General features: G+C 37.1%; 1 protein-coding gene across 1 annotated transcript in view; it reads left to right on the plus strand.

Moving 5' to 3' along the window:
* Positions 1-25,102, plus strand: part of Sycp1 (synaptonemal complex protein 1) — a 114,705-nt gene that overhangs the window by 34,563 nt on the left and 55,040 nt on the right. Inside the window, exons 16-22 of the mRNA XM_070006408.1 lie at positions 11,983-12,044; positions 14,338-14,442; positions 15,641-15,744; positions 17,557-17,674; positions 18,552-18,622; positions 20,269-20,350; positions 23,261-23,323. Coding sequence (XP_069862509.1) covers positions 11,983-12,044; positions 14,338-14,442; positions 15,641-15,744; positions 17,557-17,674; positions 18,552-18,622; positions 20,269-20,350; positions 23,261-23,323 — 605 coding nt within the window. The remainder of the gene's footprint in view (positions 1-11,982; positions 12,045-14,337; positions 14,443-15,640; positions 15,745-17,556; positions 17,675-18,551; positions 18,623-20,268; positions 20,351-23,260; positions 23,324-25,102) is intronic.

The following is a 25,102-nucleotide window of genomic DNA, read 5'->3' on the forward strand; positions in this document are numbered from 1 at the left end:
ATGACCGACCCCCCCCCCCAAAAAAAAAAAAAAAAGAATTTCATGGACTTTTCTACTCCAGCTGGCTTTGAGCTTTCCTCCTTAGATCTCAGCCTTTTGAATAGCTAGGATTACAGGTGTGAGTCACTGGTTCTTGGCTGCAAATAGCATATTTATCTTACAATTTTGCATAAAGTATATCTTTGTATTTCAAAATTTTGGTATGCTTGTGGTTAATACTCAGATTTCTTATTTACATAGGTGTGTTAAGGCTGACACCAAGAGTAACCCAAAATATATGGATGATAGGACTGAGAAAAGACAACGGAAAAGAGATTTTAAAAGTAGACTTTAAAGTATAGAAAGGAGCCTTTGGATAGTTGTAGAAGGTGATAGAGTGTGGAAGAGAATAATGACTTCACATTAATTTACTTCTTTAGCTCACAGTATCTCAAACCAGAAAACTTGAGAATAGTCTGCAGATTTTTCTACCTTATGATTTACTCTTTTTTTTCTTTTTGCTGGTCCTTGGACTTGAACTCAGGAGCTGGGTGCTGTCTTTGAGTCTCTTTGTGCTCAAGGCTAGCGATCTACCACTTGAGCCACAGCAGCACTTCCAGCTTTTTCTGAGTAATTTATAGGAGATAAGAGATTCACAGACTTTCTTGCCTGGGCTGGCTTGAAACTGAAATTCCCAAATCTCAGCCTCCTGAGTAGCTAGGGATACAGGTGTAGGCCACCAGCACCAGGCTATAATTCACTTTTTTTTTTTAATTGTGAAAATACTGTACAGACGGGTTACAATTACATGGGTAAGATAATGAACACATTTCTTATAAAGCATTGTAGCCTCCTCCTTTGTTTCCCCTTCCCATCCCTTTGTATCCTCTCCCCACCCCCGTCCCTCCCACCAAAGTTGTAAAGTTCGTTTTTCGACATAACGACTTGTACATCTCATTCTTGCAATGGGTCCTCCTGTATCCCTGTTTTAACGATTTGTTTTTTTCCTTCCCCTCCACATATACCAACTTCATATATAGTAAAAGCAGGGGTTATACCATGGAGGAGGGACACACAAAGCAACAAAGACATAATCTTACAAATATGTTAGAAACAATCCCATGAAAGATCTCTCTCTCTCTCTCTCTCTCTCTCTCTCTCTCTCTCTCTCTCTCTCTCTCTCTCTCTCTCTCTTTTTGTCAGTCCTGGGGCTTGAGCTCTAGGCCTAGGAGCTGTCCTTGGGCAATTCAGCTCAAGGCTCATGCTCTACCACTTGAGCCATAGCGCCACTTCTAGTTTTCTGGTGGTTTTTTTTTTTTTATTGTGATTAAGTGATTACATAATTCCCCAAATTTCACAGTATTGTGGGATAATGATGCTCATTTAAAGTCACAAACTTATTCTAACTTTCCTGGAGCAAATTGTCTAGCACGGTTTATAACATATAACGGTGTACACATATACACCATACATGTGATCAGCAGCATGGGGTTATTTAGTAGTGGTTTGCCCAGATGAGTGGAAGTTCTTTGTTTCTTAAGTCCTGTTAATTTTGTCTTATCACCTAACATTTTGGATTTAACATCCACTTATCAGGGAGACCATGTACTGTTTGTCTCTTTGCTCTTGGCTTACCTCGCTCAACATGATTTCTTCTAGCTCCATCCATTTCCTTGCAAATGCCATTGTTTTGTCATTTCTAATGGCTGCATAATATTCCATTGTGTATAGATACCGCAATTTTTGGATCCATTCATCTGTGGTGGGGCATCTGAGTTGTTTCCATATCTTAGCTATTGTGAACAGTGCTGCAGTAAACATGGAGGTGCACGTGTCCTTGTATATTGGTTCCTGTTGTTCAGGGTAGATGCCTAAAAGTGGTATGACTGGGTCATAAGGGAGGTCAATATTTAACTTTCTGAGGACCCTCCAGACTGCTTTCCAAAGTGGTTGTATAAGTGTACATTCCCACCAGCAGTGTAATAGGGTTCCTCTTTCTTTTTTTTTTTTTTTTGGGTCCGGTCATGGGGCCTGTACTCTGGGCCTGGGCGCTGTCCCTCAGCTCTTCAGCTCAAGGCTAGCGCTCTACCACTTGAGCCACAGCGCCACTTCCGGCTTTTTTCTTTTTGCTTATGTGGTGCTGGGAATCGAACCCAGGGCCTCAGGCATGTAAGGCAAGCGCTCTACCACTGAGCCAACTTCCCAGCCCTAGGGTTCCTCTTTCTACACATCCCCTCCAGCATTTGTCGTTGGCTGACTTGTAAATGTGGGACGTTCTGACTGGGGTAAGGTGGTATCTCAGGGTTGTCTTTATTTGCATTCACAACCAGGGATGGTGAACATTTCCTCATGTGTTTCTTTGCCATTTTTATTTCTTCATCTGAGAAGTCTCTCTTTAGTTCCCTTGCCCATTTAGTAATTGGTTTGTTAGGTTTGGGAGGGATTAGTTTCTTGAGTTCCCTGTATATACTGGATATTAACCCCTTGTCTGATATATTGCTGGTAAATATTTTTTCCCAATTGGTTGTCTTTCTAGCTTGGTTGCGATAGCTTTAGCTGTGCAGAAGCTTTTTATTTTAAGATAGTCCATTTGTCGAATCTCTCTCCAATTTGTTGTGACCCTGGGACTCTGTTCAGGAAGTTCCTTCCTGTGCCTATAACTTCAAATGTCTCTCCTACTCTGTCCTGCAGTAGTTTCAGAGATTCAGGTTTAATGTTAAGGTCTTTAATCCATTTTGAGTTGATGTTGGTACATGGTGATAGGCTGGGGTCCACTTTTAGTTTTCTGCATGTGGCCACCCAGTTTTCCCAGCACCAGTGGTTGAAGAGGCTGTGTTTCTTCCATTGTATGTCTTTGGCTCCTTTGTCAAATATCAGCTGACTATAGGCCTGTGGATTTATTTCTGGATCTTCTATTCCATTGGTCTTTGGGTCTGTTTTTGTGCCAGTACCATGCTGTCTTTGTTATTATAACTCTATAGTAGAGTTTGAAGTTCGGCATGGATATCCCTCCCATGTTGTCTTTATCCCCTAGAATTTTTTTGGCTATTCTAGGTCTTTCGTTGTTCCATATGAGTTTTGGACTGTTTTCTGTATTTCAGTGATGTATGTCATTGGGATTTTAATAGGAATTGCATTGAATTTGTATGTTAATTTTGGCAGTATTACCATTTTCACTATATTAAGTCTGCCTATCCAAGAGCATGGGAGGTCTTTCCATTTCCTAGTGTCTTCTGCAATTTCTTTCTTTACCTTTTTATAGTTTTCATTAAATAGTTCTTTTACATCTTTGGTTAGGTTAATTCCTAAATATTTTATTTTTTGGGAGGTTATTGTGAATGGGGTTGCTCCATTTATTTCCCTCTCTGCTTGTACATTGTCAGTGTACAGGAAGGCAACTGATTTTTGTGCGTTTATTTTGTATCCTGCTACTTTGCCAAAGTGATTTATGATTTCTAAGAGTTTGGGGATGGAGTTTTTGGTATTGTGAAGGTATAATATCATGTCATCTGCAAAAAGGGATAGTTTAACTCCTTCTTTCCCTATGTGGGTCCCTTTAATGTCTTTTTCTTGCCTTATTGCCTTGGCTAAGGGTTCCAGTACTATATTGAAGAGGAGTGGAGACAGTGGGCATCCTTGCCTTGTTCCTGATTTTAGGAGAATTGGTTGTAGCTTTCCCCATTAAGTATAATATTGGCTATTGGTCTGTCATAAATGGCTTTTATTGTTTTAAGAAATGTTCCTTCTATTCCTGTTTTCTCCAGAGCTTTTAGCATGAATGAATGTTGAATTTTATCAAAGGCCTTTTCTGCATCTGTGGAGACAATCATGTGATTCTTGACTTTGGCTCTGTTGATGTGTTGGATTACATTTATTGACTTACGTATGTTAAACCATCCCTGCATCTCTGGGATGAAGCCTACCTGGTCATAATGTATGATTTTTTTTATGTGTTTCTGGATTCTGTTAGCTAGAATCTTGTTAAGGATCTTTGCATCTGTGTTCATCAAGGAAATTGGCCTGTAATTCTCTTTTTTGGTTGGGTCTTTGCCTGGTTTGGGGATGAGTGTGATATTAGCTTCGTAGAATGAGTTTGGGATAGTTCCCTCCTTCTCAGTTTCTCTTAAGAGCTTGAGGAGTATGGATATTAGTTCTTCTTTAAAGGTCTTATAGAATTCTGCTGTGAATCCATCTGGTCCTGGGCTTTTTTTTTGTTGTTGTTGGAAGACTTTTGATTGCTTCCTGTATCTCGTTGTAGGATATTGGCTTATTTAATTGATTTACTTCTTCTTTGCTCAGTTTGGGCAACTTGTATTTCTCTAAAAATGCATCCATTTCTGCCAGATTTTCTTCCTTTAGAGAGTATAACTTTTGAAAATAGTCTGTTAAGATTGTTTGGATATCTTGGGTATGTGTTGTGATTTTTCCTGTGACATCCCTAATCCTGTTAATATGGGTTTCCTCTCTTTTTTTAATTAGTCTTGCCAATGGTCCATCAATTTTATTTATTTTTTCAAAGAACCAGCTTTTTGTTTGGTTAATTTTGGCTATCATTTTCTGATTCTCTAATTGATTAATCTCTGCTCTTAATTTGGTTATCTGGCTCCGTCTAGTAACTTTAGGTTCCATCTTTTTATGTTTTTCTAGCTGTTTTAATTGCAACATGAGATTATTTACTTGGTCTGTCTCTGTTTTCTTGATGTGGGCACTAAGGGCAATAAATTTGCCCCTCAGGACTGCTTTTGCTGTGTCCCACAAGTTTCTTTGTGTGGTGTTTTCATTTTCATTGAGTTGTAGGAAATTTTTTATTTCTTTGATCTCTTCCGTTACCCAGGCATTGCTAAGAAGTGTGCTGTTCAATGTCCATGTATTAGAGAAATTTCTGCAGTATGCTTTGTTATCGAGAACTAGCTTGATCCCACTGTGGTCAGATAGGATACAGGGGATTATGTCAATCCCTTTGTATTTGCTTAAGTTCCTTGCAAGAACTATGATATGGTCTATTTTGGAGAAAGTTCCATGAGCTGCTGAGAAGAATGTGTACTGTGTTGTTTTAGGGTGAAATACTTGGTAGATGTCAGTTAATTCCGTTTGAAGTATGGCCTCACTTAATTCGGTAGCTTCTTTGCCAATCCTCTGGTTGGTAGACCTGTCCTTTGGTGAGAGTGGGGTGTTAAAGGTCCTAGTATTATTGTATGGGGATCTATTTTATTCTGTAAGTTTGAGAGTATTTGTTTAACAAATTTTGGTGCACCAATGTTTGGGGAATATAAGTTGATGATGGTAATATCCTCCTCTTGGATTGTTCCCTGTATTAATATGTAGTGTCCGTCCTTGTCTTTTTGTATTGATTTTAATGAAAAGTTTATTTTGTCAGATATCAGGATTGCTACAGCTGCTTTCTTCCTGGGGGCATTTGATTAGTAGATCCTTTTCCAACCGTTCACTATGAGTTTGTTTGTATGTTTGGCTGAGAGGTGGGTCTCCTGAAGGCAACAGATGGATGGTCATGTTTTCTGATCCAATCTGCAGTTCTTTTTCTTTTGATTGGTGAATTAAGCCCATTAATATTAAGAGATAGGGGGCTGGGAAGGTGGCTCAGTGGTAGAGCGCTTGCCTTGGATGCTCGAGGCCCTGGGTTCGATTCCTCAGCACCACATAAGCAAAAAGAAAAAAGCCGGAAGTGGCGCTGTGGCTCAAGTGGTAGAGCGCTAGCCTTGAGCTGAAGAGCTGAGGGATAGCGCCCAGGCCCAGAGTTCAGGCCCCAGGACCGGACCAAAAAAAAAAAAAAAAAAGAGATAGTATAGAGAGATGCATTGTGGTCCCTGTCATTCCCTGTTTTCCTTCTTTCCTTTCCTCATATGCTTGCTCAGTTAGACTTCTATTAATGCCTGTCTGGGTGCAGGTCCCAGTTCCTGGTTGCTTTCTTCAGGTTGTGTTCCCCCTCTTAGTATTCTTTGTAATGCTGGCTTAATGTTTATGTATTCATTTAGTTTTTCTTTGCTATTAAAATTTTCAGCTCTCCATCCAATGTGAATGCTAGCTTTGCCAGGTATATCAGTCTGGATTGGCAGTTATTGGCTCTCAGGGCTCGTATGGTACTTTCCCAGGCCTTTCTTGCATTCAGTGTTTGTTTGGAGAGATCTGCAGTGATTCTAATTTTTTTTCCCATTGTAGTATAGCTCCTTCTTCATTTTTGCTGCATGCAAGATTGTTTCCTTATTATTCAGATCTATCATTTTTACTATAATGTGTCTAGAAGTGTTTCTCCTGGGATCTTGCTTGTTAGGTGTTCTATATGCTTCTGTTATGTAGGTAAGATGTTCTTTTTTGAGATGGGGAAAATTTTCACCGATTATCTTGTTAAATAGGTGTTGCATTCCCTTGCTTTGATATTCCTCACCTTCGTACACTCCAATTATACAAAGGTTAAATTTCTTGGCATTATCTGCTTGCTCTTGAATTTCTCCTTGGCATAATTTGAGTGATTTTTTTCCTATCTGTCACTTTTTGGTCCAGTTGGTGTATTCTGTCTTCTGTATCTGACACTCTACATTCCATTTCATTCATTCTGTTAACTGTGGCTTCCATTGTGGTTTGCATGGAGAAAATGGACTCCTTTATGGATTCGATGTTGGTTCTCAAAGTACTGATCTCACCTCTTCATGAGGTATGTACTGCCTCTATTTTGGCATTTATCTCACTTCTTAGTGAGGTATGTACTGCTTCTATTTTTGTGTGTACCTAGTGTTTGAGATCCTGCATCTCTTTTGATAGTTCGCCCCTGTGTTCTTTCCATTTCTGGTCTATTTCTCGCTTTATTTCTTGAGTCATTGTCTTCAGCATCCCTTGGATGTAGCTTTTGTCTTCCATTCCTGCTTTGCTCCCACTGGGGCTCTCCCTTGGGTGGCTGCTGGCTATTGGGGATAGCTTGCTATCCTGGGTGTTGATAAACCTTGTAATTTTTTCTGTGATTTTCACATGGGGGTTCAGGGATTATTGGAGACTAATCTGAAATTTTGTTTTGGTGTCTGTCTTTGCTTGGTTGCTATTTCTGTATTGGTAGAGAGAGTCTGTACCTGATCTGGGTTCTGTTGGGGGCCAACCTCCAACTGCTGGTCTGACCTGCCTAGGATTCTCGGCATTCTGCTGTAGATCACTGGCAGTTCCCGCCTTTGGAAGGGCTGAGCAGACTAGACTGCTCCTGTTTGCTCCTAGGGTGCTCTTGGCAAGATCGGATATGCTGGATGCACTCTCCCAGAAGCTGGAGTCTGGTATGGGCTCCTGATCGTTGTTTTTTTTTGGCCGGTTGTGGGCTTGAACTCTGGGCTTGGGTGCTATCCTTCAGCTCTTCAGCTCAAGGCTGGCACCCTACCATTTGAGCCACAGCACCATTTCTGGCCCTTTCTGCTTATGTGGGGCAGAGCCACCTTACCAGCCTGAGCTCCTGTCTACTATCAGGTGCTGGCAGTCTGTGTTGTCCAATTCCCAGCCTAGAATATATATGTCAGGTTCTGGTGGGGTTGGGCTTCTCTTGTCCTGAGCCCCGGGGTCTTTTGTTGTCACAGGCGTGCTTCCCAGGGGGTGCAGTTCCCTGTTTTTCTCCCTTCTGCTGAGGCGTATGCTCAGCTTCTCACTTCAGTTGGGAGGAGTCAGTTGTGTTGCTCAGGCACCGGATCCCCAGGCCTGGTCCCTGTCCCCCACCTGGGGCATGCTGGTTGGGCCTGTGCTGCTGTGTATACCACCTAGCTTATGCAGCCTGGGGTACACAGTTCAAATTTCTTCTACTGTTGGGTGTCTTGACCCAGGGGCACTGTTCCTGGCTTGGGCATTTAAGCCCCCTTCCAGGGGCGCTCTTGCTCTAGCCTGGCCAGCTGAGTGTGCTTTGCGGGCTGGTGGAGCTCTCAAACAGTTCCCAGTTTTAGTGGGTCCTGTGGTCCAGGTGTTGGGGTAGGGAGTCTGGGTCGGGGTCTGGGGATTCCCACCAGCTCTGGTCTCCCTTGAGGGATACACTGTCCCCTGTGGGGTACTCAACCTGGAGCTAGTTTCTGTGTGATGTAGGTCATTGGTTGCCGTTGCAGTCAGCGTTCAGTTGGGGTGGTTGCGGGCTGAGCTGGGCGGTGGTGGCTCTGTCTGATTCTCTTCTATTTCTGCCTGGTCCGCACTGCGGGATGGGACTCTGGCCTCTGCCCCAGGGGTGGGGGGGGGCGGGGCCTCCATACAGGTTCTGAGCGCTGGGGTTTGTCTGTTTGCATTCTCATGGATCAGCACCAGTTCCTTGCAGGTCTTCTGCTCTGGTGTTCTGTGGGTGACCCGTGTAGCTCTCCGTTTGTCGCAACCGACAGGTCTGACACTGGTACCTCAGGTGGCTTCTGCGCGGGTTATCTGCAGACAGCCCCCTGTGTCTCTGGGACTCAGCAGCCTTCTTGTAGGTTCTAAGCCCTAGGGTTTGTCTCTGTTTGCGCTCTCTGGATTCATACCAGTTCCTTGCAAGTCTTGTGCTCTTGTGTTCTGTGGGCATCCCATGTAGCTCTGGGGTTCCCGCCGTGGGGTGGAGTGGCTTTGGCGGGATGGAGCCTCTTTGCTCAGATGGAGAGTGAGGAGTGGGGGGTGGGATCTTTGTGCAGACTCCCGGTTGGTAGGTTTCTCTGTTCGATCAGCGGGTCTGCAGACCAGTGGCTTCTGCATGGGTGATCTGCAGGCAGACCTCTGTGTCTCTGGGACTCTGGCAGCCCCTGCTGGGCTGGCTGGCCACTGCTTGGCATGCTGCTGCGGGGCCAGTAAAAATTGGGGGAGGGGTCTTCACGCTTCTCTTCTGAAATTATTCTTTTTCTATCTTTTCTGTTATTTTCCACCTCCTGTTTTTCTCTGGGTGTTCGTCTTTTTGTTGTTGTCGGTCTCTTGGGGAGATTAAGCGTTGGAACTTGAACACTCTTTTTGGTTGGGGAGAGCTGTGGTGTTTCCCTACTGCCCCATCGCCATCTTGGTCCCTCACTTTTAATTGGCATCTAGTATTGCTTCTGATTCTTTTTTAAATTATTTATTGTTATTTGTAAAGGTGATGTACAGAGGGGTTAGTTACATAAGTCAGATAAATATTACATTCCTTTTGAACAATATCAGGCCTTCCCTTTTTCTCTCCCAGTTTTTCTCTCCTTACCCACAGTTGTATAGTTCATTTTCAACATAGTTTGTAGAGAGGTTACTGCTGTCATTTATTCACTATTTGTCCCTGTTTCTGATTCTTAGTATCTTTTTTTTTTTTTTTTGGGTCTGGTCGTGGGCCTGAACTCTGGGCCTGGGCACTGTCCCTCAGCTCTTCAGCTCAAGGCTAGCACTCTACCAGTTGAGCCACAGCACCACTTCCGGCTTTTTTCTTTTTTCTTATGTGGTGCTGGGGAATCGAACCCAGGGCCTCAGGCATGCAAGGCAAGTGCTCTACCACTGAGCCACCTTCCCAGCCCTGATTCTTAGTATCTTACTTATAAGTTGAAACTAATTGAAGAGCTTCTTCTCTTAGAGGACTCGAAGCTTTTTTCATCTTCACTGACCCTGAATAGTTCAAATCCAGATAAATTATGTTTTTTTGCTATTAGAATTTATGCACATTCTTGTAGCTTAGGTTATAATTGTGAATAACCCAATGGAACACAGAATGTTAAATTAGCCATCAAACCACTCTTTCCTTCTACCTCACTGCACATATTTAGCAGTTTGTTTGATTTGCTTTTACTTTGTTTTACTTATTATTTTATTTCCTGGTTATTCTCTGCATTTGTGCAAATATGTGTGTATACATACATATGCACTTTTCCTTATATCTGCTTTTTAATTTTATGGGATCCAGATGAGAGTATAGAAATATACTCAGTCCATTGACTTTAGTCGTTTTTTTTTCCTTTTTTTTTGGGGGGGGGTGGTGGTGGTGCAGGTCCTGGGGCTTGGACTCAGGGCCTGGGCACTCTACTTGAGCATCTTTTTGCTCAAGGCTAGCACTCTACCACTTTAGTCACAGCTCCACTTCTGGCTTGGTTTTTGGAGTTTAGTAGAGGTAAGAGTTTCACAGACTTTCTTGCTTGGACTGGCTTCAAATTGTGATCTTCAGATCATGATTCAAATCTTCAGCCTCCTGAGTAGCATTACAGGCATGAACCACTGGGTGTCTGGCTTAGTCCTTAAGTTTTTAAAAACTAAATTAGTGGGCTGGGAATGCGGTTTAGTGGTAGAGTGCTTGCCTAGCATGCACGAAGCCCTGGGTTTGATTCCTTAGTACCATATAAACAGAAAAAGCCAGAAGTGGCTCTGTGGCTCAAGTGGTAGAGCCATTAGCCTTGAACACCAGAGAGGTTCAGGAACAGTGTCCAAACTCTGAGTTCAAGCCCCAGGCCTGGCAAAAATAAATTATTTTCATCTAAAATGAAGTTCTTTGGTTAAATAAACTTTGCAAGTGACAAGTTTTTCTCTTAGATTATGAATGGGCATTATATATTTTATTGGTTTTTCTTTAAACATCATGGACATTATTACAAGTTCTTTTAAATATTTAGACTGAAATTTTTCAATAATTCTGTTGTATGTCCAATTATTAATAATGGTTAATGGTGAGCAAAACTATGTTTCAGGCCCTATACAAACATTCAGGTTATAGGTTATAAGAGGGAATTTTGTAGGTAGTTTAAAATTTAAGAAAAAAAGGTTTAGCTGCATGGACTTCAAACTGCATGAAATGCAATAAATCTCATTTTAGATTAAAAAAAAAAAAAGAAAAAAAGGTAGGAGATTTGGTCTGAAGAGACCTTTTAATTTATTAGCATAATGTCCTACTCAGAAGTACAGAAAAGCATTGCAAAGCACTATTTTTTAGGGTGGCAGGGAGGAAAGGTGTTATAAAAGAAAGTAGGACTTAGGGAGGAAACAGGAAATGAACATAATGCAAGGTCTTGGTAAAGTAAAAATAGTAGAGTGTTCTTAATATCAAATGTTACCAAGCTTCAGATGATAAAGACAGAAAATTACATTGTAAAAGAGCTATAATTGATATTTGAGATTATAATTTTGTTGATATAAGGGAGATTGGCAAGTTAATACAATTCTATTATTTTTGTTAATATCATAAGGATTCAAGAAAAATGTTCAGTTAACTGGAATTTGAAAAAGTGAGAAATTGACATTGAATGAGCAGATAGATTAATCAAATATTTTTGTTTTATATTCGAACAAGGTGTTGAGGTGTAGTAGGAGAAATCAAAATTTTTTTCTACTTAGAGTTGGTATATATTAGTAATGGTAGTTAAAGTCTCCGAGAAATTGGGGGTAAAGACACACATATAGACTATATTTTAATATATTTTATGTAGCTCATTGCTTATTTTGCTTTATGAATTTGAGGCTCATTTGGCTATGGAATTAACCTTACGGAAACATTGCTATTAATATTTATCAGTTATTACAATTGAGTTGTTGGGGGTTTTTTTTGGTCAGTTGTGGGGCTTGAACTCTGGGCTTGGGCACTGTCCTTGCGCTCTTCAGCTCAAGGTGAGCGCTCTACTGCTTGAGCCACAGCACCACTTCTGGTTTTCTAGTGGCTTTTTGGAGATAAGAGTCTCACGGACTTTCCTGCTTGGGCTGGCTTTGAACCGCAGTCCTCAGATCTCAGCCTCCTGAGTAGCTAGGATTACAGGTGTGAGCCACCAGCACCCGGCTTACTATTGAATTTTTTTGAGACTGTGTCTCACTATATATCTCAGGCTGGCTTCAAATTCCTGATTCTTTCACCTTCATCCTCTGAATTGCAGGAAGGCACCATTTCTTTCAGCTATGCATTATTACTTTTGCATAGTTGATTTGAAGTTACTATATGTTTATTCCAGGCTTATTATATGTTCTACTTATATTAATCTATCTCTTTATTTTTTCCCTTTCAGAAGACATTATTTCTTCTCTTTGATTTCCTACTATTTTAATCTAGCTTTTAGCATATTCATATTCTTTTGCTTATTTCAGAAGAAATGACTAAGTTTAAAATTAACAAAGAAGTAGAATTTGAAGAACTGAAAAAAGTCTTGGTAAGTATATAGTATTATATATATATTATATATATATATGTATATGTATGTATGTATATATATATATAAATTACCTTCCAAAATAATACTGAGTTCACTGACTTGGGCTCTTAAAATATGAAGATTTTATACTAATTTTAAGCTAAAATATAAAAATATGTTTGGTTTTAAACCTACAGCTATAATGTAGTAATTTTATTACGTGTGGTTGTTTGGGTCAAAATATATAATGTTGATGGCACATTTAAATAATGGCTATGCAGGTAGTTAATAAATATTAAGTATTTTTGGTTGGTAACCACGGTAGATAGTGCTTAGTAGTGTACAGTATTAAAAAGTTTTATAAATAAAACAGAATTACGTCACAAAATAGTTATGTTGATCTTTGAGTTTAAAAAGATTTCTTAATATCTTGGAGTTAGGTATTAGGTTTACTTGGAGATAAGAAAGAAATTTCTAGGAACTTGAAATGAGAAATTGGAGTGTCCAAATTGGATTTTGTTCCACAAAGATTCAATTTTAAAAAAGATATGCAACATATTTATTCAGTACCTATTTTTAGTATTCATGTAGAATAATATTTAATGATTTTGTAGGATAAGGCTTCATTATAGTTGTATTAATTACAGTATATTTTTATTAATATATAATTATATATTACATAATTGTTACATAATTGAACTATGTCATCACCGGGGCCTCGCTCCTTCCTATTCTTTTTTTTGTTCTTGTTTTTGGTTGGAGGCTTGAACTCTGGGCCTGGGTCCTGTCTCTGAGCTCTTTTTGCTCAAGGCTAGTGCTCTGCCACTTGAGCCATTGTAGCACTTCCGGCTTTTTTTTTTTTATTGGAGATTAGAGTATCATGGACTTTTCTGTCTGGGCTGGCTTTGAACTGCGGTTCCCAGATCTCAGCCTTCTGAGTAGCTAGGATTACAGGTCTGAGCCACCAGTGCCCTGCTTCCTTCCTGTTAAGTTGAGATACCCACTAACATTTAAGCAGGACTAGTTTAGGGATGGAAATAGGGTCAGTTCTCCTCTGAGATGAGAATATAGCTTAGTGTTAGAGCACCTTTGTAAACTATAAAGTTTCAGGCTTTAATCACTATCACTGCATAAGCAAATAGGTAAAAACAATTGAAAAACTATAAATAATTATAACAACAATACTAATAAAAAGGAAAGAGAAAAATAATACTAGAATTAATAATAGCCTTGCCAACATTTGCATTCTCTCGTATATATATATATATATATATATATATATATATATATACACACACACATATACACATATATAAATGTACATATAATATATTTTTTTTGGTTTTTTTGATAGTCATTTTAAATTGGGGTCAGATGACATCTCTTACTGGTTTTGATTTGCATTTTCTTCGTGATTTGACTCAGCATTTTTTCATTATTTATGTTTTTTTCTTGAGCTATTTTCTTAGCTCTTCAGTTCTTCCCTTTCAAATTCATTTTATTTAGTTCTAGGTGTTATTTTTTGAATATTTAGGGTTAAGGACTTAAATTCTCTAATTTACTTGACACAGTGAGCTATTTTAGGGACTAGGTTAATTCAGAATCATTTCATAGGGAAAAATGGTAATAAAAACTAGAGATTTTAGAACACTTGAGAAAACTAAGGAAGTGATGACAGCTCTCATTAATTTTTTGCCATTTATCATGTGAAAGAGGAATTAAACGTACATGACTATGGAAGAAAAAAAAGTGAGTATTGCATGATACATTTAGGGAAACACATTTTAGTATACTATAAGGACAAAGGAGGACTGATATGGTAGGGTGCTAGCCTTGAGCAAAAAAAAACAAACCTTAGGGAAGTGCCCATGAAGTGAGTTCAGGACACATACACACCGCGCGCACGCACACACGCACGCACGCACGCACACACGCACACACCCACCCACACACACACACACACACACACACACACACACACACACCCTGTCTTTATTCCAGGGCTCTATTAAATTCTTTGTCACCATACTCATTTTTTGACTTTGTTAATAAAGGTTTATTTTATCTTTAAAGGAATTTTAGCCAAAAAGAAGCTTATAATTTTCTTTGGGCAGTTTAATTATTTTCAAAATATCTGAAATTTGGAAGTGGCGCTGTAGCTCAAGTGGTAGAGCGCTTGCCTTGAGCTGAAGAGCTGAGGGACAGCGCCCAAGCCCAGAGTTCAAGCCCCACGACCGACAAAAAAAAAAAAAAAATTAAAAAAAAAAATCTGAAATTTGGATCTCACAGTTTGCCAATATTTTTAAAACAGGCAGAAGATCAAAAGCTGTTAGATGAAAAGAAACAAATTGAGAAGATTGTTGAAGAATTAAAAGGAAAAGAACAAGAACTTACTAGCCTGCTGCAAACCAGAGAAGTTTGTTTAAAGAAAAAATTTGTTTCAAATGTTATATTAAAAGTATAGATTTATAGAATAGATTATGGGGTAGCTATTTGATTTGTGAAATATTTTTTGGCAAATTTGTATTTAAAAGTATTTATTCGGGGGCTGGGAAGGTAGCTCAGTGGTAGAGCGCTTGCCTTGCATGCTCAAGGCCCTGGGTTCGATTCCTCAGCACCACATAAGCAAAAAGAAAAAAGCCGGAAGTGGCGCTGTGGCTCAAGTGGTAGAGCGCTAGCCTTGAGCTGAAGAGCTGAGGGACAGCGCCCAGGCCCAGAGTTCAGGCCCCAGGACCGGACCCAAAAAAAAAAAAAATTAAAAGTATTTATTCTGGCTGGGCTCCAGTGGTTCATGCCTGTAATTCTAGCTATTTAAGAGGCTAAGTTCGGAGGATAATATTCAAGGTATTATTTCACTTGCTGCAAGTTTTGAAGATTTTTAAAGTAATATATTGGAAAGTTAGCCTTTATTAAGGTAGATTCTTAATTTATAAAAATTTTATAGGACTTGTATTATTTTTAAATTAATCTACTTTATTATTTTAGTCCATACACAGTTATGTTGTATCTTTTTATTATAATAAGGTCATCTTAAGTTATACAATTCTATTTGAGGGGCTGGGAAGGTGGCTCAGTGGTAGAGCGCTTGCCTTGCGTGCATGAGGCCCTGGGTTTGATTCCTCAGCACCACATAAGCAAAAAGAAAAAAAGCTGGAAGTGGTGCTGTGGCTCAAGTGGTAGAGCGCTAGCCTTGAGTTGAGGAGCTGAGGGACAGCGCCCAGGCCCAGAGTTCAGGCCCCACGACCAGACACCCCCCCCCAAAAAAAGTTACACAATTCTATTTGATTTCATTGGTTAATATATTTTTCCTTTGTAATGTAACGTTTTAGTGAATTAGCTACTTAGGTGGAGTAAAATTGATAAAAAGTATTTCATAATACATAAAAGTCATTTCCCAGGTTGAATCTCAGAATATTAAAACAGAGTTTACTTTATATCATTTGTTAATGCTTTGGAATTAAAATGGTTATCACATTAGATCTGCTTATATTTAAAATACATGACATCCTGGCAAATTTTTGCCAGATACGTGATTTGGCATACTAAGTGTGATTATGCTTTTTAAATGAAAGCTTGGAAAAAGACTTGTCATAGAAATATAATTTATTTTGCAGAAAGAGGTACATAATTTGGAAATACAGTTAGCAGCACTTGCAACAAGTGAGCAGCATTGTTTAAAACAAGCTGAAGATCTGAAAACTGAGCTTGAAAAAGAGAAGTATGTTTCTATCTCTATATAAATAGTTTAATCAATTACTAAGCTTTTTTGTAATAATAAATTAGTAAATTTTTTCACTATATGAATAAATGAATTTGAAATTTCACTTTGTTCCTAAAGATTAAAATAATTTTATTGCTAGAGGAAGTATATAACATTCCCATAAAAGGATACATATAATAAAGTTAAACCATGTAGATCAACATACAGTTATCCGCTGGGAAGGTGGCTCAGTTGTAGAGTGCTTTCCTCGCATGCATGGGTTTGATTCCTCAACACCACAAAAGCAGAAAAAGCCAGATGTGGTGCTCAACTGGTAGACCACAAGCCTTTAGCTGAAGAGCTGAAGGACAGCGCCTAGGCCCAGAGTTCAGGCCCCACTACTGACAAAAAAACAAACAAAAAAAAACAGTTATCCATCCCTGTATATTCATTGGGATTGTTTCCAGGCCCTCCAAAGATACTAAATTTGCTGATGCAGATATAAAATGATATAAAATATGTTGACAACCTATGCATATCCTGTCATATCTTTTAAATAATCTCTAGATTACTTATAGTACCTAGTATGATGTAAATATACCATATAAAAGTTGTACTACTGTATTATATGGGAAACAATTTCAAGTAAAAGAAGTCTGTATATTCAGTACAGATGTAGTTTTTTCCTGAATATTTTTGATCTGTAATTAGTTGATTCCATAAATATGAAAATCATGGACAATGTGGATTAACTGTATTTCATTTTTGGGTATATTTACTTTCCCATGGAAAAAATTCATAATTTTTACTGATTTATATTACTTATGGTATGTTTGCTTTTCAGTTTTCATTGCTTAGCAAACAACTTGATTTTTCCTTGAATTTCAAATAATATCAAATAAGAAGAGAAAATAGTAGCTCCTAAAATTGTAGGGCCACGTATTACTCTTTCTTCATTTATGATTGGTCTGGCTGCTAGTGATAACAATAGTAGTCTCTCCCAGTATATCACATTTTGAGAGCCAGGTGCTGATGGTCCATATCTGTAATTCTAACTACTCAGGAGGCTGAGATCTGAGGATAGCATTTCAAAGCCAGCCCAGTCTGGAAAGGCCAGAAGTGGAGTTGTGGCTTAAAGTGGTAGAGCACTAGCCTTGAGGCACTAAAGCTTAGAGTGACCAGGCCTTGAGTTCAAGGCCTAGCACACACAAAAAAATTGTTTAGAGACCTTGTATGAGCAGGGTTTAGTGTTGTGTATAAATATTAAAGCCATTTTTATTTCAGTGAAAGTAATTAAAAATAGTTCATGCTTCATATAGTACTCTAGTCAAATTATCAGAAATTTTAAAAAAATTCTAAGGTAGACTATAAGAAGTATATATATATATATGTTATATATATATTATATATATATTACATATTTATATATCATATATTATTTATATATATTATATATTTATATATATGTTTACTTCTCATAGTCTACCTCTTAGAATATATACATATATATATGGGGAAAGTAATGTATTCTTCAGAATTTGTTGAAAACTATGCAAACAATTGTATTGTTCTTTGGAATGACAGGATGCGTGGGAATGTGGGGAACATGCAAAGAAACACTGATATTTTGAAAACAATATGGAAAACTTCAAATAGTTACAAAGTAAAGGGAATAAAATAATAAGTCAAAATGAATCTTTCCCCTTGCTTTGGGAATTATTGGCTAATGACCAATCTTGTTTTATTTATACTTCTAGCTGTTCTAAGAATATTTCAAATATCACATCATTTCATACATAAGTATTTTAATGTAATATATTTTTTAAATAGACTTAAGAATACAGAATTAACTGCAAGCTGCAGCAAGCTTTCATTAGAAAACAAACAAATTGCACAAGAAGCAAGTGACAAGACCCTAGAGCTCAAGAAACAGCAAGAAGATATTAATGTGAGTTGACAAATTACTAGTGACTTTGTCTTCTTACCTTTAAACTTTGGAAGGTTTAGAATATATGGCCCTGTGAAGATGCCTTCCGTTGTAAAATATCTGTGCTTTCAGGTGTAAATTGTCTGTGTTTTTTTTTCTTTTTCTTCTTCTTTTTTTTTCCAACTCCTGGGCATGAACACTATCCATGAGCATTTGTGCTCAAGGCTAGCACTCTCCCACTTGAATCATAGTTCCACTTTCAGCTTTTTGCATGTGTGTTGTCAGTAGAAAAAGTAATATTAGAGGTTTTGAGATTATGTCTGTCTTGGGAAAGGAATACATCAGAGAACAATGGCATTGACTTTGGCTTTAAAAGATGAATTATGAGTTTAGTTAAGTAACAATAAAAGTGAAATGTTCCTTGAGGCCCAAATAATATAAACAAAGAATACAAGGCTCAAAGTAGCATAGTGAAATAAAACAGGTTTTGCTAGGTGCTATACAGAGATTTTTAGGGAAATAATAACATAGCTGGATACTTGTAGCTCACACCTATAATTCTAGCTACTCAGGAGACCTGAGGATTGTGTTTTTAAGCCAGTGTGGATAGGAAAACCCATGTGACTCTGATCTCTAATAAAGCAGTCAAAAAAACCCCAGAAATGGAGTTCTGACTCAAGTGGTAAAGGGCTAGCCCTGAGCAGAAGCTCAGGGAGTGTTCAGGCCCTGATTTCAAACCCGTTCAAAAAAAGACTGCAGGATAGGGTGGAATTATCCAAAATAAACTATTCTCTTGCAATATATATAACTAAATATATTTTATGATAATAGATAAAAGTATTAAATATTTCTTTTTGTTGAAACAAAACAGTTTAAACAATGTTGATTATCTCTTTAGAATACCAAAAAGCAAGAAGAAGAAATGTTGAAACAAATAGAAAATCTACAAGAAAAAGAAACACAATTAAGGCAAGATTTATCATGAATTGGCCTTTTTGGTCTTTAAAAGATTTTTAGTATCTTTTCTGATAAGTTACTATAAGATTAATTTAGATTAAATATGTTGAATATTGTATAAAATAAAATTAGACTTAAATTACTGTATGAAATTCTGACAGGTAAAATTATAATAATGTCTGTTTTATACTTTATATTGAAATACCTAGTGCAATTAGATGAAAATTAATTTTAAAGCATTACAAACTTTCTAATTCTTTATTATTTAAGGTATATAACCATATCTAGAAAATTTAGAAAAAAACTTAAAGTTATTTCTAATTACATCAGCTATTATAATATTTGAATATTAATGCTCACTATTTGGCCTTTGCTTATAATCATTGATAAGCAATTTTATATATGACTCTTCCAGTAATATTATTTACTAAACTGGGTACTGGTGGCTCATGACTGTAATCCATAGCTACTGAGGAGGCTGAGATCTGAGGATGGTGATTTGAAGCCAACTTTGGCAGCAAAGTTCGCGAGACTCTTATCTCCAAAGAACAACCAGAAAACTAGAAGTGACACTGTGGCTTAAAGTGGTAAAATTCTAGCCTTGAACATAAAAGCTCAGGGAGAGCGCCCAGGCCCTGAGTTCAAACCCTATAAACAATCAAATTTTACTAAATAATATTTTTTTATTATTTTATTGTAAAGATACTGTACAGAGGGGTTACAGTTACATGAGTAAGATAATGAGTACATTTTTTTGGGTCCGGTCGTGGGGCCTGAACTCTGGGCCTGGGCGCTGTCCCTCAGCTCTTCAGCTCAAGGCTAGCACTCTACCACTTGAGCCACAGCACCACTTCCGGCTTTTTTCTTTTTGCTTATGTGGTGCTGAGGAATCGAACCCAGGGCCTCAGGCATGCAAGGCAAACGCTCTACCACTGAGCCACCTTCCCAGCCCTAATGAGTACATTTCTTATTGAGCATTGTTACCCCCTCCTTTGTTTTTCCCCTAGCATCCCTTCCTTTCAAACTTACTCAAATGTATTTAAATATCTGAAGAAATGATGTTTAACTTTATGACACTTAGTATTTAAATTAACTTAATACTAAACGTCATTTAGATTTACAATAAATTAGCATTATGTTTAATATAAACTTAGTTACATTTAATTATGTTAATATTTGTTATTGATTTGTTATAGTCAATATCTACTGATAATTTAAAACAAACAGTGAATTGTTCTAAGGATTTGTAACTTTTATATTTTGGATAGGCTTTAGAATTCTTTTTTTTTTTTTTTTTTTGGGTCAGTCATGGGGCCTGAACCTTGGGCCTGGGCACTGTCCCTCAGCTCTTCAGCTCAAGGCTAGTGCTCTACCACTTGAGCCACAGCACCACTTCTGGCTTTTTCTGCTTATGTGGTGCTGAGGAATCAAACCCAGGGCCTCATGCATGCGAGGCAAACCTTCTACCACTGAGCCACCTTCCCAGCCCTGAATTATTTTACTATTGTGAGTGGAAATTTTTCAATTATACAATTAATGAAAAATTACCAAACTATGAAAACGAAAGCCAACAAAAATAATAGTCCTAAAAAACCTCAGAAAAAAAGAAAATGAAGATATAATTTGGATTATAATGATTCTCATTTGTATTTTAACAGGAATGAACTGAAATCTGTGAAAGAAGAGCTAAAACAGAAAGGAGATGAAGTTAAGTGTAAATTGGACAAGAGTGAAGAAAATGTATGTTACACTTAACAATAGATTGTAATATCAAATATCTAAAAATAAGTGACATTGTTTAGCTAGTGATCCTAGGTACTATCATAGACCATTATTACTGAAAGTAATAGACAAAATTGGATCCATATGATCTGTATCTGCAAGTAATAGTTGTATAATTCTAGGTTTATTTTAAATGCTCTATTTAATGCCAATTTATATTTCTGGGTTAAGTAAAAGGTTTGTGCTGTGGTAATACAGCACATATTCTGAAAAGTTTGTATTGAACTTCAGGGAATTTTTCCCCAAGTTCAGATAGCAAGATTTTAATGAAGAATGTCATGAAACTGGGATAGTGCAAAGTATGTGATGTGACTATACACTGTAGAACATAGCATACAGAGTTGGAGAAAATCATGCCAAAATACAAAGCTAGATTTTGAAGGCTTTGTGTTAATTCATTCAACAATTATTTTTTAGTTCCCACTATGTTCCAGGCATTGTTTTTGGTACTCATTTCAGATTTTATTTGCTTCAGTAGGCAGTAGTGATAAGGTAAATTTTTATTGGGGAGATGGTATCTTTTAATATTTGAAAATGAAATAAGAGAAGAAAGATGCTAGAATAATTTGGAATATTATTCAAAATAATCTTGAAAATTTTGAAAAAAATCTTGGAGAAGACTCTGGCCCAGTTTTCTTATTACTGAGCTACTATATGTGGATAAGGGGATATAGTAGTCTGACAGGTTTGAACTGCAAACTCACTCCTGGAGTCAGTTAGCCTCTGTCAAACTAAATGAATCAACAGAATTATTGTGGCTTTACAGTAAAGGAATCCTTGCAAAGGACAGACCAAAACACTGGTATTTTGTATAGATGCTGTTGGAGCCCATAGAACATTTAAATTTAAGTCAAGGAAAGCTTACTAGAAATGGCATTTAGTTCATTTAGATTTATAGGAATTAGTGCAAAGTAGAGAGATGGACAACAGTGTAAGAGGAAGAATACTCCTGGTTTGTTTTGTTTTGTTTTGTTTTTTGGTCAGTCATGGGGCTTGAACTCTGGGCTTGGGCGCTGTCCTTATGCTCTTCAGTCAAGGCGAGCACTCTACCACTTGAGCCACAGCACCACTTCTGGTTTTCTAGTGGTTTATTGGAGATGAGAGTCTCACGGTCTTTCCTGCCCAGTCTGGCTTTGAAACGTGATCCTCAGATCTCAGCCTCCTGAGTAGCCAGAAATAAAGACATGAGCCACTGGCACCCAGCTTTCTAGTTTGTTTGTTTTTTTTAAAGCATATTATATGGACAGCTCCAAATTAGAGAGCATAGTATATTTATTGTGGCTGAATATATAGGAGTAGCTTAAGGTAATGTTAGTAGTGGAGAGAGAGAGAGAAAAGATGGTGATGGATAGAGGTAAGACTGGAGAGATACGTGGAATTTACTCTAGAGGAGTGTTGTTTAAATCCATATAAGTTGAATTTAGGAGTATGAAGCTCATATTGAAGAGATTGTTTTGAGGATTGTTATATTTATACTTTAGAAGGCTACAAAACTACTAAAAAATAATTTTTTGAGGCTTACAACAAATGGGCCAAACACATTCTTGATTTTTTTTGTGTGTTATTTTACTTAATTGGAATTTGTTGTTGTCCTAATTTTTCAAATTAAGAAATGAACCTCCATGTTGTCACTAGTGATTCACACCTGTAATCTTGGCTATGCAGGAGCCTGAGATGGGAGTATTATGCTTTGAAGCCAGCCTGGGCAGGAAGGTCCCACGAGACTCTTGTCTTCAATTAACCACCAAAAAAGCAGGGAATAGAGGTGTGGCTTAAGTGGTAGGAGTGCTAGCCTTGAACAAAAGCTCAGGGACAGAGGACCAGTACAAAAAAATGAAAGAAACCTCCAAAGGATGGCTACATGACTACAAGCAAAAGAGCTGGATTTTTAGTCTTTATACCATCTTGCCATCAGAAAAGCTGGTTTTGTTTTCTTTCAGCTTTTCATTTATTAGTTAAAATCAAAAAATGAACTTAATGTACAAAATACATAGTATGTAATTAAATGGTTAAAAATTTGTATCAGAGGCTACATCAAAGCACTAAGCCTGGTGTTTTAATAGGGAAAAACCTGAATTTGATGTTTAATATAAATCCAAATCATCTTATTAAAAATTGAGAAGTGCAATTATTTTGCTAATGTAGAAAATATTGATGATAATGAGTTAAATGAAATACATAACAAATTGTTAACTTATTACAACTTTACCTGGTTGAATTTTACCTTACCTATTGAAACAGGTTTCTAGAAAGAATTCAAGTTATAAATATTTTTAGATGATTTGTTTGACATTTACTCTCTTCTTCACTTCATTGCCTTAGTTCAGATATTTTGTATTTTATATCTACCAAATTTGAACATCAATTTCCTCATCTTTAAAGTAGATAATATTTATCCTACATATCTTATTGGATTGTTACAGGATTATAAATAACAAATATTTGTAAAAGATTTGAGACATAAACATATATTTATGTTAAAATTTAAGATAAATTTGGTGTTGCTGATAAAATGATGCAAAACAAGTTTGAGCTAAGGTAAGAATGATGAATATTGGCATATAAATTTAATATATGTACTGATTTCTTTTTAAATTGACAGATAAATGTCATGTGAATGATATACAAAGTAATATACCATATATAGGCAAAGTAATATTTTGAAGTGTGTATATATTGTGAGATAATTAAAACAAGCTAGTTAAAGTATCATTGCACATACAATATGATTTTTTAAAGGACATTAAAATAAGCTGGGAGAGCTGAGAAATGTTTTTATGAAAATATAATACTTGAATAACTTAATTTCTAAAAGAAGAAAATATAAAGGTTAACATTTTACATCTGATGTCAAATACTATCTTTTAGGCTCGAAACATTGAATGTGAAGTTCTAAAAAGAGATAAACAAATGAAGATATTAGAAAACAAGGTATTTTCAAGTTTTAAAAAATTACTTGGGGAGTAGGGGACTTTTGTAACAATGTATGTGTAACTGAATTCTGAGGGTCTAGACTCTATAGACAATATAGAGTCTCTAGACAATCTAGACTCTATAGACATTATATAGATTCAATATAGAGTCTAGATTGTCAATAGAGTCTAGATTGTCTATACAAAGAAATCTAAATTCTCTTTTTGGAGTTTTTGAGATAATACAGTACTTTTATTTTAGATTTCTTTGAAAAGATTGACATTCATTGTTTGAATGATCTCAACAAACTCTTAGCTTTTTCTTCCCTTCCTCAAAATTTCATAATCTAAGCAGCTACATTCATTTGTGGATATCCTTAAAATGGCGATGTGCCTATATAAATAATTCCTAGATATTGCTTCCATTTTTATGATCGAGATTGTTGCAGAACAGTGTATGCTCTCTTCAAGAGTTTTCACTTGCCTGGCTGCCATCTTAATTTACTTCTTCTTTCTCTAATCTCACTACAAACTTGCCTTAAATTTGACTTTCCATATAATGTCTTCTGGAAAATACAGTTTAATTTCTGAAGTTCTGATCTCAAATAATAAATAGCATTTTCTTTAATCAGAAGGTTCTGGTAAATAAAATACATAAATAGAAATTGTTTAACCTTTGAGAATTTCTGGGCATTCTGTCAAATACATTTTAAATGCCTTTTAATTTTTGCGTGTGTGTATGTGTGTGTCAGTACTGGGTGTGAATTCTCAACCTGGGGTCTATCCTTTAGTTTTCTCCCAAAAGGCAGTACTCTACCACTTGAGCTATATTTCCACTTGTGGAATGAACTTTTCTTTTTTTGCTAGTTGTGGGTTTGAACTCAGCACCTGGATGCTATCCCTGAGCTTTTTTGCTCAAGACTAGCACCCTACTACTTGAGCCACACAACTACTTCTAGTATTTTGGTAGTTAATTGGAGATAGGAGTCTTACGAACTAACCTGCTCAGGCTGGCTTTGAACTGCAATCCTCAGATCCCCTGAATAGCTAGGATTATAGGCATGAACTACCAATGCTCTGCTGAAATGAACTCTTAATAACAAAAATGAGCTCTAGTTTTGAAAATAATTTAAATTTAAAAAGGATACAAATTTTTTTTTTGTTGGTCATGGGGTTTGAACTCAGGGCCTAAGTGTTGTCCCTGAGCTCTTTTGCTCAAGGCTAGTGCTCTAGCACTTTGAGCCACAGCTCCATTACCAGATTTTGAGTGGTTAATTGGACATAAGAGTCTCATGGGAACTGTTCTGCCTGGGCTAACTTTGAATGGCAGTCTTCAGATCTCAGCCTCTTGAGTAGTTAAGATAACAGGCATGAGCCACTAGTGCCCAACACTTTATAATTTTTATTACCACTTTATAATTTTATTACCAGAAAACATGATAGGGAAGTGGCAGTCAAATCATTTTAGTATAAATGCGTACATCTTGGGGGACTCTAATAATGATAGTTATAAATATTTTTATTGTTATTATAAAAATTATATACAAAGGAGTTACAGTTACATACATACAAAGAGTATATTTTCTGGACAATTTATATATATATATATATTTTTTTTTTTTTGTTTTTTTGTTTTTTTGTTTTTTTTTTTTTTTTGGTCGGTGGTGGGGCTTGAATCTGGGCCTGAGCGCTGTCCCTCAGCTCTTCAGCTCAAGGCTAAAGTTCTACCACTTGAGCTACAGCGCCACTTCCAGTTTTCTGGTGGTTTATTGGAGATAAGAGTTTCATGGACTTTCTT

The sequence above is a fragment of the Dipodomys merriami genome, unplaced genomic scaffold (assembly GCF_024711535.1).
Source record: "Dipodomys merriami isolate MVZ:Mamm:240054 unplaced genomic scaffold, mDipMer1.0.p SCAF_7, whole genome shotgun sequence".
Taxonomy (NCBI): Eukaryota; Metazoa; Chordata; class Mammalia; order Rodentia; family Heteromyidae; genus Dipodomys; species Dipodomys merriami.